The sequence below is a fragment of the Myotis nattereri genome (assembly GCF_964212035.1).
Source record: "Myotis nattereri genome assembly, chromosome: 1".
In the NCBI taxonomy this organism is placed as follows: Eukaryota; Metazoa; Chordata; class Mammalia; order Chiroptera; family Vespertilionidae; genus Myotis; species Myotis nattereri.
In genome coordinates, this window is record NC_138075.1 from 220,171,823 (window position 1) to 220,188,379 (window position 16,557).

The 16,557-nt window shown below is 36.2% G+C and overlaps 1 protein-coding gene across 3 annotated transcripts in view; it reads right to left on the reverse strand.

Annotated features, from left to right (window-relative positions):
* SLIT2 (slit guidance ligand 2) overlaps positions 1-16,557 on the reverse strand; it is a 358,036-nt gene that overhangs the window by 101,413 nt on the left and 240,066 nt on the right. For 2 of the 3 annotated variants that reach the window (XM_081083272.1, XM_081083271.1), the window contains exons 10-16: positions 13,045-13,116; positions 12,505-12,576; positions 6,915-6,986; positions 5,253-5,396; positions 4,977-5,140; positions 3,974-3,997; positions 145-295 (exon numbers count right to left, since the gene is read on the reverse strand). In XM_081083272.1, the coding sequence (XP_080939398.1) occupies positions 145-295; positions 3,974-3,997; positions 4,977-5,140; positions 5,253-5,396; positions 6,915-6,986; positions 12,505-12,576; positions 13,045-13,116 (699 nt within the window). The remainder of the gene's footprint in view (positions 1-144; positions 296-3,973; positions 3,998-4,976; positions 5,141-5,252; positions 5,397-6,914; positions 6,987-12,504; positions 12,577-13,044; positions 13,117-16,557) is intronic. The other variant, XM_081083273.1, reaches the window with a different exon arrangement.

The following is a 16,557-nucleotide window of genomic DNA, read 5'->3' on the forward strand; positions in this document are numbered from 1 at the left end:
ATGTGTACTGGGGATGTGTACTGGGGGATGTGTACTGGGGAATGTGTACCGGGGAATGTGTACCGGGGGATGTGTACAGGGGGATGTGTACCGGGAATGTGTACTTGGAATATGGTCCGGGATTCTGGGGGTAGAGGGACTTACAGTTCCGCAGTGTACTGGGGAATGTGGTCTGGGATTTTGGCGAGCTTTTGATTGGAGCAATCGACTGTGGTCCCTTCGCAGCGGCACTTTTCAGGGCAAGCCAAGTCCGCAAAGCAGTCCCCACTTAATTTTGATCGATAATCTTCTGTACCTATTAAGGAGTCAAGCCAAGAAAAATAAAATAAAAGAGATACTGAGTCTAAAGGTCAGAATGCTTGTTAATTTATAGGAGGAAAAAAGGAAGATAACTATAGATTATGCAGCAGGGAGACAACTTGGGGGAATTTGGTCAATGGATGTCAGGAGAGGGTTAAAACAAGGGCTTGGAATTTGCTGGAAAAAAGAGTAACTAGATTCACAGGACAGGAAAACATTAATAGAGATGAGCTTTTCACAGCGGTACTGTCTGCTGATCCGGTTCTGAGCCATTCTAGCCTATATGACAGCTAAGCACACAATGGCTATTTCGTTGTTAAACAGATTTTTTTTTTTCTCAGTGTCAAGAATTTAAACGGTATCCAGTCATCCACAACTCCCTATGTATCATTTTAAAATTAGGGCTTTCCAGGCAAATAGATGTACTCAGGTTTTTAATTTTTCTATGGTCTTTGATTATTCTCTCCCTCTCACTTACTCTTCAGAAATGCCTCCAAGGCCCTCATTTTTTTTTTTTTTTTTTTTTTTTTTGCAGTTTGATTGTATCAAGAGAGACCAGTCAGTCCTGAATTAAGCCTCAGCAGCTCGCCATGCTGTAGAAAGCTGCGTGACGTTCCATGGTGCTTGACGGAACCATGTTTTCCTCAGACCTGGCAAGCACATGGTTAGATCAAGCACAACAGAAAATCTCGCTACATCATCACTACACCATCCACTAGGCCAGGGGTAAGACGGAGAGGAAAGGTGAAGGGAAGCAGGAGAGAAGCTACAGACGTTCTGGAGATGTTGTACTGTGTACGTGACATGCATTCGTCCCACAGAAGGCCTATGACCGCAGTGAGAGCCTTACTACCGAGGGTTCCTGGAAACACAAAGGGGCTACACGGAAGGGACCCCCCCCGCCCCCCATCCCTCAGAGCTGCAGAATGGAAACAACCGCTTTCGGGATCAACATCCAGGAAGAAGTTGGAGGTGAGCTACAGGGACAACAGAGAAGCTCAAAAGATCTGTGGTTTCTTCTTGGGGGGGAAAAAAGGGGCACAAAGGACCGAGCCTAGAAGGTACGTCAGGATTGAAAAGGGAGGATAGTATGTTTCAGATCAGGCACTTTTACTTACAGCCCAAATGGTGAACTCCTGCAAAATTAAAAATCACCAAGAAGGAAAGAAAGACAGCAATCCCCGTTAAGATGAACAGGCATATATATATATATATATACAACTAACTAAGGTCTCTTTCTTCTTTTCTTACTGTGGCAATGATCGGGGAATGGCACGTGCTTTGTAAACTTTCCTAATAATTTTTTGAAGCAAAGGGGTCTTGCAGGAAAAGCAATGGCATCCAAGATGCATACAAATTAAGCCCTTGTCAATTCCTTGAAAAGATGAATTCTCTGCAAGATAGATTTTCTTTTGAGTTATCACGGTAATATCTAGAATGCCAGACAGAACAGTGGTAGGCAAGTAAACATGTGAAATTAAGTGAGAAACGAATCATGGAGAGCTGCAAGGACTATCATGAGCACGTTTGCATTAATCCTTAGATTGTGGCTAACATGCTTTTGAATGACCTTTCCAATTTGTAAATAATGTCATTCAGTTAAAAGGAAATCAGGTAAATGTTTTCAAAGCTGAATATAATAGTTTCATTACATTTGGAAATTAATGCCATGACATTTATTGAAAATCTGTTGTACCGTGGTTGAAGCTTTTGTTTTAAAATTAAAATCAGAAAACACTGGGAACAAAGTCTAAATAAAGGTACAATAGGTATCTTACATTAAAAATAATCCACCTTCAATACAATGTCAGTGATTCTTATTTCATGGCTCAAATTTTAATTTAAAGCTGGGAAAAAGTATTCTTCTGAGTCCTGAATTCTATAATTATTATTTTAAATAATGTAAATTAAATGATCAGATAGTGACAATTAAGCTGTGATATCTGATAGAGAAGGTATTTTCCAAAACCTATTTTGGCTGCTGTCAATAAAGGGCCAAAATGTATCAGAATTTACTGAAACAACCTGACTTGTTCTTTATTTGCTGAACTGAAATATTTCTAAATTCTTAATGAATTATATTTAAAATAACCCTCGCTGGTTTGGTTCAGTAGATAGAGTGTTGGCCTGCAGACTGAAGGGTCCCAGGTTTGATTCTGGTCAAGGGCATATGCCTGGGTTAAAATAATATATTATGTAATAAAATAAATATTTCAAATATATTTAGTGTAATAGTAAGTAATGAAGTATATTAAATATAATAGATTAAATAATTTGGCAACAATGATATTAACCACTAAAATTTGGGGATTTAAATAATATAAATGTTTTATCCCAGAGGTGTTCTAGTGTTTAGAATATAACTTTTTTGGGGGTAAGTAATAGCTTTCAGATAACTTTCTTCTTAAAAATTAGGTAAAAATAATGAATTTTAAAGATTGCCTGTGAAAGCCAATCAACCGCTGTTCAACATGTTACTTTTTATTCAGCCAATGTAATATATAAAATATTATTTGATCATTCAAGCTCAAAATAAGTAATAAAAGAAAATCTGTTAAATGCATAACATTATTCAAATAATAATTCAATAATGGCAAGCAATACCTATTTCCTTAAAAGAGAGACCAAACCCAGAATTCTTTAAAAAAAATAGATATGGTTTTTCACACTAACACTACAGAATATGTTTTTATTTATAGATGTTAAAATACATTATAGTCTAGAATATACCCAGGAGATGGTGAATGTGGCTAATCAATCACTACTTAACATATATGTTTTAAATATAGGCATTTAAAAAAAAACACACACACACACAAGTCAAGAGGCATTTTACACAATTGGCAGGCAAGGAAAAAATAAGAACATATTTCAAAGAGCTAGTTCTAGAAACCTCAGCCTTGATCCTGTTAGGATTGTAGTGGTAAAACATTTCAATTACTTTTCTAAGCACATTTCATCATTCATTCATCAGCCTAAATTATTCAAGGCACTCAGTGCCCGTGAACTTTCATGCTGTCAGGATGCACGTCAATGTTGCTTTTGTGGAGTTAAACTGTGACCCCAGGTGTGCAAGGATGTGAAGTCAGAGCAAGTGCAAGTGCATTTCCATCAGCAGGAAGCTGCTGTTTTTGCATAAAAAGTGAAGCAACAGCAAGCCAAGTCAAGCAAAAAGTCACAGTTTTCTAGTATGAGAACTATAAAAAAGTAAATCCCGTGACTGAAAACCACCATTCTGTGTGCTGGTAGCTGATTTCATGTGGAACTAGCTCTTTGACAACAGGGAGTCACTGTCTTTAAAACCAGCTCAACAGGCTACATTTTAAACACAGGTTGAAAGATCAGATATACAACGTAAGGAGAGAAAATGGTTTAAGTAGAAGGCCATAGGTTCAAACATTTTAGCTACTGTGAGAAATTTTAGGTAATGTGCCAAAGTGAGAGAGAGGGAGAAACAAGGTGGGTGCTTAATAATATCTATATTTAACATCAGATGCTGCATGCAAAGGTCAGGTGTTTGGGAAACGGCTATAAGTGATCTATGCAGAGTACATCTATCTACACAGCACCCACTGTACTTTCAAAAGCATGCATATCAAAGTTTTAGAAGCTATATTTTTTTAAGGTGAGGAAAGGGTGTCTGTAGTTAGTCCTACTACCGAGCAAAACCTACCTGGAATGAAATACTGCTCTTTAGCTAAATAAAAAAAGAGACAAAAAATAGAAGACGTACCTGAATGTCAGCAAGCAGAGATATGAGTTATATTAGATTAAGAATGGACTAAAGTTACTACAGGTAATTAAGTGAACATGTACATTTTCAGCAGGGGCTGAAGTATAATAATGTACAGTGAGTAGTAAACACATCTAGAACCTTGGGCAACAACCAGCTTTGTCTGGACATTAGCTTTTTAGTATGAATTAACTTGCCGGATGTGAACTATGCCTGGAGTGGTAGGGTAGCATACTACTCAAAACATACAGAATATATTTTATCATAAGAAAATAGAACAGATTAGACCAAAGCAAATACTAAGTTTCAATGCAGTAAGCTTTCTGTTTAATAGTAATACAATGCATCTAGAGTTAGCTTTCTATCAATAAATGTAACATTCCTAACATGTTAACAGGTGGCCTTTTGGGGGAAAAAATGTATCCTTACAGTCCTATTCAAAATAAGAGAATGCAAAATGAGAAGTCAGTATCCAGTAAGGGATCAGGAGATTTCCCCCTACTTCTGAGCCTGAGCAAATCATGTGACCAAGTCTCAGTTCATTTCCTGAAGCAATGAAAACATGATTAATTACCTGGGGTTCCTCGAGGAGAATACTACAACAAACATGAGACTTAACAGGCTTCAAAGGCACTGAGAGTTAACTAAGAGGCCCCTGTTCAGTTCGGACCCTGGGAATACAGTATGAAGTAGCCATGCATCTTTTTTTCGTGGCCAGCAGCCTGTTTCTTCTGCTTCATCTACTGTTAAAAAAATGGTACACCTAGGAGGGCTATCTGAATTGTGTTTATGGTTCTCTTTATTTTTTTCTATATGTATGAAAGACAAAGACATTTGATTCTACAAGATTTGGTAATTCAGCCAAAGGCCAACTGTCTCTAGCTGTCCTGTAACCACTGTAGTTGGTGACACAGGGGGAATGCCACATGTGGTCAGAAATTACCTGAACAACGGAATTTCTTGCTTTTGATCTGTCCAATTCTTTTGTTTGCCAGACGCCGGGGGCTGGTGCAGCGGGCACCACTGGTCTCGATCGGGTTGGTGTGGAGATAATCCGCGAGCCACTTGAGATGACAGTCACAAATAAAGGGGTTTTGGGCCAAATGCCTTTCGGAAACACACACAGAACACTTTTATGCACGACTTGCAAGGAACTCAACTCCCCAGTTTTGAGTGAAAACAACAGTCATCAAATATGATCAGAACAGCATGTACATACATGGTCTGAATGGCCCGGAGAGGCGAGAAGGTCCCCTTGGCGATGGTCTGGAGCTTGTTGTCGTACAAGGAGAGAAGGTTCAGGTTGTGCAGGTCTTGGAAAGCATCTACCCGCAGGCAGTTTATCTTGTTGGCGTTCAATAATCTGTTTGATCAAATAGTCATAGGGTTAAAGGGTAGCACCTCCTGGACTTACCTTCAAGTTTCTGTCCTTGAGAAAAAAACCAATGAGAAATACATTTCTCTTCATCTCAACATGGACATTTAAACTGTAATAATTTAGGCACCACAGGTTGAAGATTTGGAGTTGTTTCAGATAAAGCAAGGCTCACACAGTTGAAAGAAAGCCCAAATCAAGTGGTACCTATACATTTATTAAAAAAAAAAAGTGATTACATGTATTCTCTAGATGTAGAGCTTTGCAGTAGATGAAGGTGGGTGAGACCCAACCTCTGCGGTCAAGGACACCATAAAGAAAAAAATAAAAGTCATAAAACACTAGTCCATTCAGCTGCTCTATGAAAAAAATAATATTCCAAATTAAATTATTTTTATGATATTGACTTTTCTATTATAATTTTTTTCAATTACTATTTATATTTAATATCATTTTATATCAGTTTGAGGTGTACAGCATAGTGGTTAGACAATCATATACTTTATAAAATGTTCCCCCTATTTCTAGTATTTTACCTAGCACCATACATAATTATTACAATAATACTGACTGTATTTCCTATGCTGTTCTTTACATCCCCACTACTATTTTATAACTACCAATCTGTGCTTCTCAACCCTTCACTTTTTTCACCCAGCCCCCAAACCCCCTCCGCTTTCTCAACCATCGCTCTGTTTCCTGCATCTATGAGCCTGTTTCTGTTTTGTTTGTTTGTTTATATTGATCTTTAGATTCTACACATAAGTAAAATCATACATTTGAAAACTGTAAAGTAGACTGACTATGAACTAGTTGAGAGAAGTAATTACATCACATTCATCTTTGCATCCACAGCAGCTGGGCCGATCTTAATAACAGCATATTTTTTTCTAATTTCCTTTGCATATAAGCATTAATTAAAATACCTGGGGTCAAGTCTTAGTCTTATAAATGTGTACAGTAAATGGTTTTTTTTTTTGAGGCAAAAGAGACTTAGCTGTTGTCTGAGCAGAGTGGTCTTTAAAGATATAACCCAGGGATTTACAGAGAAATCTCTTAAAGATTAGTTTGAGTGCACTGCTGTGTTCTGGCCTCCTGCACACCGTCCTTGTGCTGGGGGGGTGTTATTCCAGCTTGTCACTCTTGCAGATTCTTTGCACAAAGGTGGATAAATATATCACCATGTTTTTCTCCTTTCCAACTATTGTTAAATCAAACCAGAGAAGCTTCACTAAGGGCAGGGATTGTAAAAGCATTAAATGACAGAGCAGATAAAATGCATATATTCGTGACAAGTGTGGAGAGAAAGGTTTGGGGACAATTTCAAAGTGTTGTGTCTTCAAATAAATAACTGTCAACAATGTTAGCACTAGGCGAATCTTTTCCATTTTATTAAACTATGTCATTTTGGGTCGAATTTTTCTGAAGCCCCCATGAAGATATGAAATGGCACACAGACAAAATTTAACATTGGGTTCGACAGATCAGAAACAATCAAATACTTACAGTAGCTGTAAGGAAAATAATCCTTCAAATAAACTCTTTGGAAGTTCTGTGATTTTATTTCCATAGAGAACACTGGAAAAACATAATTTAAATGGAAAAAAAAATGTCAGGCACCAAACCAGTATAACAAGTTAGTCCAACACATCTGTATTCAGGAAAATAGGAAGTTAGTAAGCACTCTATACAGAGATGATGCTTATGATAGAAAGTTTGGAAAAAGAAAAATTAACAAAATGAACACAGTTCATAATTTTATTGCCTTTACATAAAACTGTGCACTGCTAACTTGTCATATTTTTTACATTTATTTGTAAAGATAATATGTATCCCGGTGGTCATTGCAGCATTATTCATGGTGGCCAAGATATGGAAACCACTGGAGTGTCCTTCAACAGATGACTAGATAAAGAAGATGTGGTACATATATACAATAGGATACTACTCAGCCAAAAGAAAAGATGAAACACTGCCATTTGTGGCAATATGGATGGATCTTGGAGAATATCATGCTAAGTGAAGTAATTTAGATGAAATGGTCAAAAACCATATGATTTCACTCATATTTGGGATATTAATTTGAAAGCAAGAAATTAACAAATAAGAAAAACAAATAAATAAAAATTCATAGACAACAACAGCAGCATGGTGGTTACAAGAGAAAGAGGGGGGTGAGAGGGAGGTAGTAAAGAGTAAAGTGGGTCAAATATATGGTGATGGCAGGAGATTTGACTGTGGATGGTGATCACATAATGCAGTATAGAGGTGATGTATCATAGAACTGTACACTTCAAACCTGTATTAGTTTATTACCAATGTCAACCCAATAAACTTAATAAATTTTTTTCAAAGCATAATATAAAGGAATAAATTACCATATAATTTTAATTTTGTTTAAAAATTAAACAAAAACACAGACACAGAAAAAAAATGTGAAGTATCTTTGGATGGCAAATGATTTGCCATCCAGAGTTGACTTGAATTTGCATATATACAGTTTTTCCTTAATTTTTACATTTTCTACAATGAACATATATTACTTTTGAAACTGAGAAAAAAATAATTCTAAAAGAAGTAGTTTTGACAAGACAATAGTGTGGTGAAGGCTCTGAGTGGGAGGGGCTCAGGGGGTGGAGAGGGTAAATGGAGGGTGGTGGGAAGGGGACATATAATACTTTCAATAATAAAAATAAATATAAAAATACAGATTTAAAAACCCTTTTAAACAAAAAATATTTTGAAAATTAAATAAGTGGATGCCATAATACATGAAGAAAAAGTTTAAATGAGAGTCTAAATAATTAATATGTTTGGTAGACAGCAGTACATGATTTCTGTTTGAAAAGGAGGAAAATAACAATACAAGAGAGATAAATAAGAGTGAGGATAAAGCTTCCCTTTTAAGATGTCAGTGAGAGGTGGGATATATTATAAAATTGAAGAAAATTCTCAAGGGAATAAATAAAGCTGGGTGCTATATTGTGTAAAGAGACTTTAAATCTGTATAGATTACCATGGTAAAGTTACATAGCAAAACAAAAATTCATTTCTGTAGAATATAGATTTTTTTTTATCTTTAAATTCTTTATTAGTTAAGGAATTACAAATGTGTCCTCATCCCCTCCATTAACCCCCATCCTCCCCCCCCCCCCCCCACCTCATGCTCTCATCCCCCTGTTGTCCATGTCCATTGGTTTGGCTTATATGCATACATACAAGTCCTTTGGTTGATCTCTTCCCCTTACCCCCACCCTCCCCTACTTTCCCTCTGGGGATTAATAGTCTGATCACTGTTTCTCTATTTCTTTAAAATAGATATTTTAAAGGTAAATCAATAACAGAAGAAATAATTTTAATAGTCAAAGAAGAAAAGAGATAAACCTGTATTGTCAGGGTCAAGGAGGTAAGGGAACAAAGAATGGGTAAAGTAAGAATAAACAAAAATGTTTTAAGATCAAGAATAAGAAAAGAGGAGCCTTTAGGAACGCAAAGGAGCAGATTACGGCATCAATTCACGATACTCAACTCATTACTGTTCAATCAGTTCATTCAACAATCGATACTGTACACTTACTGTGTGCCAGCAACATTGCTAGGTTCTAAGCCTGGTGCCCAATTACACTAACTCCAACTCTTATTTTTTGAATGTTTATCATTTGTGCATGTCCCAGGCACCGATATGACCAAGATGAATAAGGTATGGCTTCAAAGAGCAACCCAAAAGAATAATTTGAATACTGAAGGAGTTTCATATTTTGAACCGATTGAGAATTAAAGGAGGAAATATAATGCATAGAAGTAGTGGGAGGCCCACATAAGAATTTATGGGCAAATAATTTGGTAGGTTGTTTATTTGGTAGGCTCAAATGAAAGGAGGAACAGCTGGGAGGTATGTCATGTTTGCATTGTGAAACTTATTTTTACAGAAAATCAGTGTTGTTTTTTATATATATTATGTTTAAAAAGATAATTTTTTTTTGGTAAATGAGACAATTTGGGTTCATGGGAGAAAAAGGGGATCAGACAAGGATGGAGGAAATCTATCTGTGTAGGTAGCATTGGGTATATGAACCCAAAATCTTGAAACTATTATACTAAAGAAATACTACATAGGATGGTAATAGGATTTCTCCACAAAAAGGGATAGCAGTACTAGTGCTGGTTATGTTTTTCTTACATACAATAAGATCGACATGATAAAAAAGAAAAAGAAGCAAAGATATAAAAATCTATAAAAATGAGGGAAAGATGTGTCATCACATAAAGACATCAAGTGCAAGAAGGTCAGTGAGAATGTGTGCTGTGCTCATAAGAAGGAAACAAATGTTAAAAAGAAATTAAAAGGTGCCCTGACCGGTTTGGCTCAGTGGATAGAGCATTGCCCTGCGGACTCAAGGGTCCCAGGTTTGATTCCAGTCATGGGCCTGTACCTTGGTTGTGGGCACATACCCAGTAGGGAGTGTGCAGGAGGCAGCTGATCGATGTTGCTCTCTCATCGATGTGTCTAACTCTCTACCCCTTTCCCTTCCTCTCTGTAAAAAAATCAATAAAATATATCTTTAAAAGAAAGAAATTAAAAGGTAAAAATGAATTCTACTGAAAAGAATATAAATACATGAGGGATTTGCATAATACCATCCAAAGACCAAGAATGACAGTTTTCTTACATATGACTTATATTCAGCACTCTATATACAGTGCACAATTATGCTGATGGAGAAGTTTTTATAGTTCTTTGGAACAATAGGAACATCTTAATGCAGCTTCTGCACCTGCTGCTAGAAGGAAGGCTAGGAATTCTAAACTTAGTTTTACCATTGGAGTTTCCACTCTAGGATAGTAGGTCACTATCTAGGTACTAGGATGCAGCAGCACTGGTGCCCAAGCTTTGAATTCACCTGTCCAGTTAGATCTCCTACTCAAGACAAAAATATCCAAACCAGAAACCTATTAAGATGGCTATCATGTAAAAGGTGCTATGGGCAGGTTTCACTATCTAAATATACGGTAGAGAGGTATACTTATAAATTAAAACAACGTATATCTGAGAAGTAAAACACTCAGCAAGTTTAAAGACAGTAAAGAGAAAGCAGAGGTTACTCCCATTTTCATTTCCCTTGAAAACCAGGAGTAAAATGCATGGTCCCAAGCAGGAGAGTTAACAGGACTCCAAGGCAAGACTGTAGGAAGTGTGAATACAGAAATGAGAATCAAAATACAACAGCCCTTCACTGCAGACCTCCGTGGAACTGGGGAGCTACTTAGGGAAGAGACGTAATTACAATAAGTGAACTACAATCTTTTGCAAGGGGTTAATTAAAGAAATGGGAAAAGAGGAAAACTATAGCTTGAGGATTTGGGGTATACAAATTCTCTGGGATAATTAAAATCCAGGAACATACAAATTGATAAGAATCAGAAGAATCTGTCAAGGCCATGTCTGGTATCTCTTGAATTCTTCTCTTTGTGCTTTAACAAAACCAGCAGGGGAGTAATCTTGCCCCCACCTTAGAGACAGAACAGCTGAAGCACAGGGGACTTAGTAAGAATTCTCCACGTCTCTTGACATTTACTGACTACCTTTGAGGCACAGACACTTGAAGGACCAGGAATTGGTATATGGACTTGACTTCTGTTCTGCCCTTTTGGCTGAATTTACTTTGGACAGTATTATTGTCCAGAATAGCACGCACAGTACTTTATGGACAATCTGGGTGATTTAACTGTGTTTTACATTAAACTTTGGTATTTTAGAATCTGACAGCCCACCTTGAGGGCAATACAGGACTACACTTTACATCTTCTGCCAACAATTGTTTCCCTAGCCTTGGACTTTCTGGAGTAAAACAAACAAATAAACACCCCAAACAAACAATGAACCTAAGCAGACACTGCTGAAGTGATAGTTTCTTATTTTCTTTTTTAAAAGAAATATGTAGTTTTCTGAGCAGAGCAACCTGAACACCCACGTGCCCAGGCGAGCGCATCTGTCTTGTTCTCCCCTTGGTGCAAGCGCGTGTAGTTGTTATATAAACCCTGGTGTGTTTCTGGGTCTTACACATTTACATCATGGAATTCTCACTGGCTCCCAAGGACTTCTGAAATTCATAGAGCTCTGCAGTCATTTACATCAGTAGGAACCATTCTCTAAGCATCAACTCATTAAAAATACATACAAGCCTTCGCTTCCAAACATTAAAGTTAGAATCTGAAATAAAGGTGACTTTACTTGATGAACTTCTGAACATTTTTACAAGTTTAAAGGAATGACAGACTTTACCTATTTATTTTAGAACCACTTTAGCTATCTCCCTGAAAGTCCTTTTGACATTAAAAAGCTGTAAAACTGTTCTTATCTTTGAACTGTTAGAGATTAAAGCTGGCTCTTTCAGGGGAGTCTGAAGGTGAGAAAGCAGGGAGTTGAGGGGTCTCTCCCTGGACACCTTCCACTGTTCTCTGCAAGACGCCAGTCAGCATCCTTCTAGTGGGGACTGACGCTGTCCCCAGAGATCTAGCCGCTTCAGGATTATAAATACAACATTGACCAGAGCACTCCAAAATAAACATTTCCCCTTCATTTCAGAAACAAAAATGATAAAAAAAGGGGGCTCTTTACTATTGCTCTCTAAATAGCAAAATTATCAAGTCCTAAAATATATACCCTAAAACTGGCTGATTTTTTTTTTTTTTTTTTACTTATTGATTGATTTCAAAGAGGAAGGGAGAGGGAGAGAAAGATAGACACATCAGTGACAAGAGAGAATCATCCATTGGCTGCCTCCTGCTCACCCCCTACTGGGGATCAAGACCACACAACTCAGGCATGTGCCCTGACCAGAATCAAACAGTGACCTTCTGGTTTGTAGGTTGATGCTCAACCACTGAGCCACACCGGCTAGGCTATAACAGACTGATTTTAGTGACAGGTAACATTCCTCAATGAAAACAGTGGAACTCACTAATGACTAATCATAATTAATGTTATTAATAATTCATAATACAAAAACTTAAAGGAACAATTTTTAAAAATCCAAATGAAAACACAGAGGCACGATTAAGTGTGCTTTCCTTCAGTGCTGTGGTCAATACTCACAGTGAATTCAGGGAGCGCAGTCCTTGGAAGGCATCTGGTGCTAGTTCGGAGATCTGATTATTGCTCAGGTCGCTGAGATTAGAAATAGGGTTAGGTTATATTAAATACAATGGCAGTGAGATTTACTTCAGGAGAAAGCTATTTATTGCCTTTGTATGCTGATTTTGCACCCATCAATACATGTATATAATTTTTAACATGAAACGTCTAAAGTGTCCTACATATTAAAACGTCACCACCCTTTTAAATCAATTATTGACTGTTTTCTTAGTTATAAAAGATGCCATGTCTTATTTTTGAATATAGAGCATCTAAGACTTGACTGCACTCATGTGAATCAATATGTAAAATTAGAGAGAACCTTAAACTATTACACAGTTTAGCTATTAATATTACATACTGTAGAACTAGCATCAAACAGTCCCATCACTTAATATTTAAGCTAACACCTAAATATTCATACTTAGATGGATGTCTTTGCACAGTCATGACCCGTAAAATTTTAAAAATTACACATATTCCAGAACATTTTTCACTCACATTCTTCTAAGCTTTTTATATGGTGAGAAAGCTCCAGGAGGGATGACCTTGATTGAGTTCTGTTCCAGACGTCTGCAATAAAAAAATTCATTTTTTAAATGGAAACCTGAGCTCTCAGCTATGTTTAATTCAAACCCGCGATTCATGTCAAGAAGAAAAGTTGATCCACTTTATGAGTAATATTTTCTTTTTTTTCCTAAAAAATGACCATTATAGCTAATTGTTCTGTGACCTAAATGTGGAGCAAGATTGGAAAAAAGACACAAGGCAATTAGAACAATAAAAAATCCTAATTTTTACGCATTGCATGTCCATTAATATTTAAGACTGGACTTTGTACAAAGAGAAAGCACCTGTAGGGAATTAATTCAGGAGTACATTTTAATAACCCTATTTCAGTAAGAGAAATATGTAGTAACACTGGGTAGATATATAACATGTTTTAGAGATAATTATAACTCTTCCACAAAGGAAATTATTGTAGAATATTAAATCTTATAAACCTTTTATGTCCTCTACAGAAAGTGTATTATACATTGAAAAAAATTGTTATGCTCAGAAAATTAATTTTGAAGCTTCTTATGAAGCAAAATCTTAAATTCTAAATCCATAAGTACTACAGGCATTTTCAGTAAGACTGTCTGGATTCTGATTCATTATGTGAATATTTCATGTGGAAAGCACTGCAGCAAAGTGCATTAAACACAACTGAAGTATTTTTATGATGCACTAAAATCAAACAGTTGAAAATAACTCTCATATTTTCTACTCTATGGTTCTGCTATCAGAGAAAGACAAGATGCTACCCACCTGGTTATGAAAGAAAAAGAAATACATATGTATTTTAAGTATTTTTGTAAATATTTTAGTCCATCAAAAATGGTGCCTCTCAGCCTCATGTCTATCCATATACATATCCTATTAAACATTTCCAGTCCCCTTCCCCTCTTCTCTTCTGCCCTATGTCCAAGACAGCTGGCTTCTGGGAACTAGGCTTTTTGCCTATTGGCTTTTGTGTGACTTGGCCAATGAGGGGCACAGATTGGAGACTGAGGTAGGAAGAGGGGAGAAGCCAGGATATTGTCCCCTCAGGGAAGGTTCTCAGCAGTCCTTTCCTCTCTTGCTAATTTCACCTCTGGCTGGGGCCACCTCCTGACTTAGCATAACCTCACTTTATTCTTAGGTCATTGTAGTCCTGGGGGTGAAGAGCCTTCTAATTTCGGTGTCATCTTCTAGGACTGTTGAATTCATTCCTCATATTAAATCCCTCTACTGAAATACCCGGCATGAGCTCCACTTTCATGCCTGGATTAAATATATATATGTATATGTATATATAAATAGATGTTATATCTACTTATATATTTATAAATGAGAGTATACATAATGATTAAATGTATCATATACATTGGTTCATTTTTATTAAATGCTGGTAATACTTTAATATATACATTACTGATTAATGAACATCAATTCAAAACAAATAAGAGATCCCTAGGAGATTTAGTAACATTGATTAGGTATTGGTCTTTTCCGGTTCCATAGCCCTTTCAAGGCTTCTCAATCCTCATTGCTCTTGAACTCAATGTGGCAATTGATATCGGTAACAATCCTTCTTTCCTTGCATGTGACACTACATTCCCCTGGTTCTCACTCTACTTTTCTTTTCCTCACCTTATCGCTTTGCTTTCTAACCCCCGACACATTGAGCTATTCCTCAAGTTTCTGTCCCTTCCTCTCTTACACAAAAGGTAAAATCCTGTCTCTATCACCTGCACCATTAGTCATAATTCTCCCTCTAAAAAGCAGAAGTAATTATGTTTACATTCACGATAAATTCAAGTTTATTTATAAAATATGTAAGGAATAAAATTTAATTGTCCATAATGCACAACTAAAATTGGTGAGTTTATTTCTTATGCATGCATACTTATTATTTTCTATAATTGAAGTATTAGCATACAAAGGATTGGAGTTGTATCCTTTATAACAAATATCATATCATACATGTTTTCTTTTTTTTTTCTTTTTTTTTATATTTTATTGATTTTTTACAGAGAGGAAGGGAGAGAGACAGAGAGTCAGAAACATCGATGAGAGAGAAACATCAATCAGCTGCCTCCTGCACATCTCCTACTGGAGATGTGCCCGCAACCCAGGTACATGCCCCCGACCAGAATCGAACCTGGGACCCTTCAGTCCACAGGCCGATGCTCTATCCACTGAGCCAAACCGGTCTCGGCCATACATGTTTTCTTATATCATTAAAATTTTTGGAAGATATTATTTTAATGTCTTTTAATATCCAATTATCAAAATGTTTTCCCAAATCATTTCCAATTATTAGCCATTTAGGTAATACTTTTACATCTTTATTCATAATACTGTTCAGTCATGTGAAGGTGACTGACACATGGCCACCTTTGGGAGCCTTACTTTATTTCCTCAGGTATGGTTAGCGGTACCTTTTTCTATATACCCGAGGGCATTCTCTTCCTAAGGGCTTTTATCTCTCTGTATTCCATTTTCTACAAATTTCTCCTCCACCAAGTTGTTGGCTCTTACGAGGCAGATTTACCCCAGAAGACAAGAAAAAACTTTATGAAGAAAATGTGGATTTGGCACCTCAATTACCTATGTAGGTTCTAACAAGGCATATTTTTCTCAAAAGTTCTAAATGTAACACAGGGCATTTAAATAATTTCCCTAATACATTATAGACTAGAACATTACAAATTGATGGTTTAGACACTTTTTTTTTGCTGTAATCCATTCTTATAGTTAAATTTTAAGAAGTTTAAAATGTAATCAATAAAAATAAAGTTAAAAGAAAGCCATAGTTAGCATATTATTGATTTTAGAACTTTCTTCAAATCCAGGCTAATGAAACATTTCATTTTGTTAATTTGCTCAAAAGATTATAATGCTATGATGAGAACAAATTAAAAAGTCTGAGTGACTAGTAGATTTCACTGAACAGTCATGTAAAACAAGTTCATATAACTACCTTTCATAAATTTCAGGTTCTTGAAAATAAGAAAACCAGGATATATTTTATAAACTATAAACCACACATATCCCAAATGGTATCCTTACCCCTACAAAATAGAGGGGGAAATATTTAAACCAAATTATTTAAAAAATCAATAAGAAAAATATTAAGACTTTTCAGGTGAAGGTTTCAAAAAGCAAATGAAATGTACATTTTCTATCTCTGCTGTCCTCTGATCTTCTATTTTAATAGCATAGACTCTGCTGAATTTATAAGATGCAAATATGAATCCATTGTTCCATGAAGAATCAAATTAAAAACATTTAGGGTTATAAAAACAGATAGTGTAATCGCTAAAATCCACCATAATTAAGAGCCTTCCAAATAAATGCTAGTCCTTCATAGAAAGAAAATTCATTATTTGGAATTTCAAAGTAAAAATATATTTAGAAAACTAAATAAGGGAGGGAGAAAATTCTATAAATCACATAGTGTAAGAAAACCTTTCTTTAATGTATAAA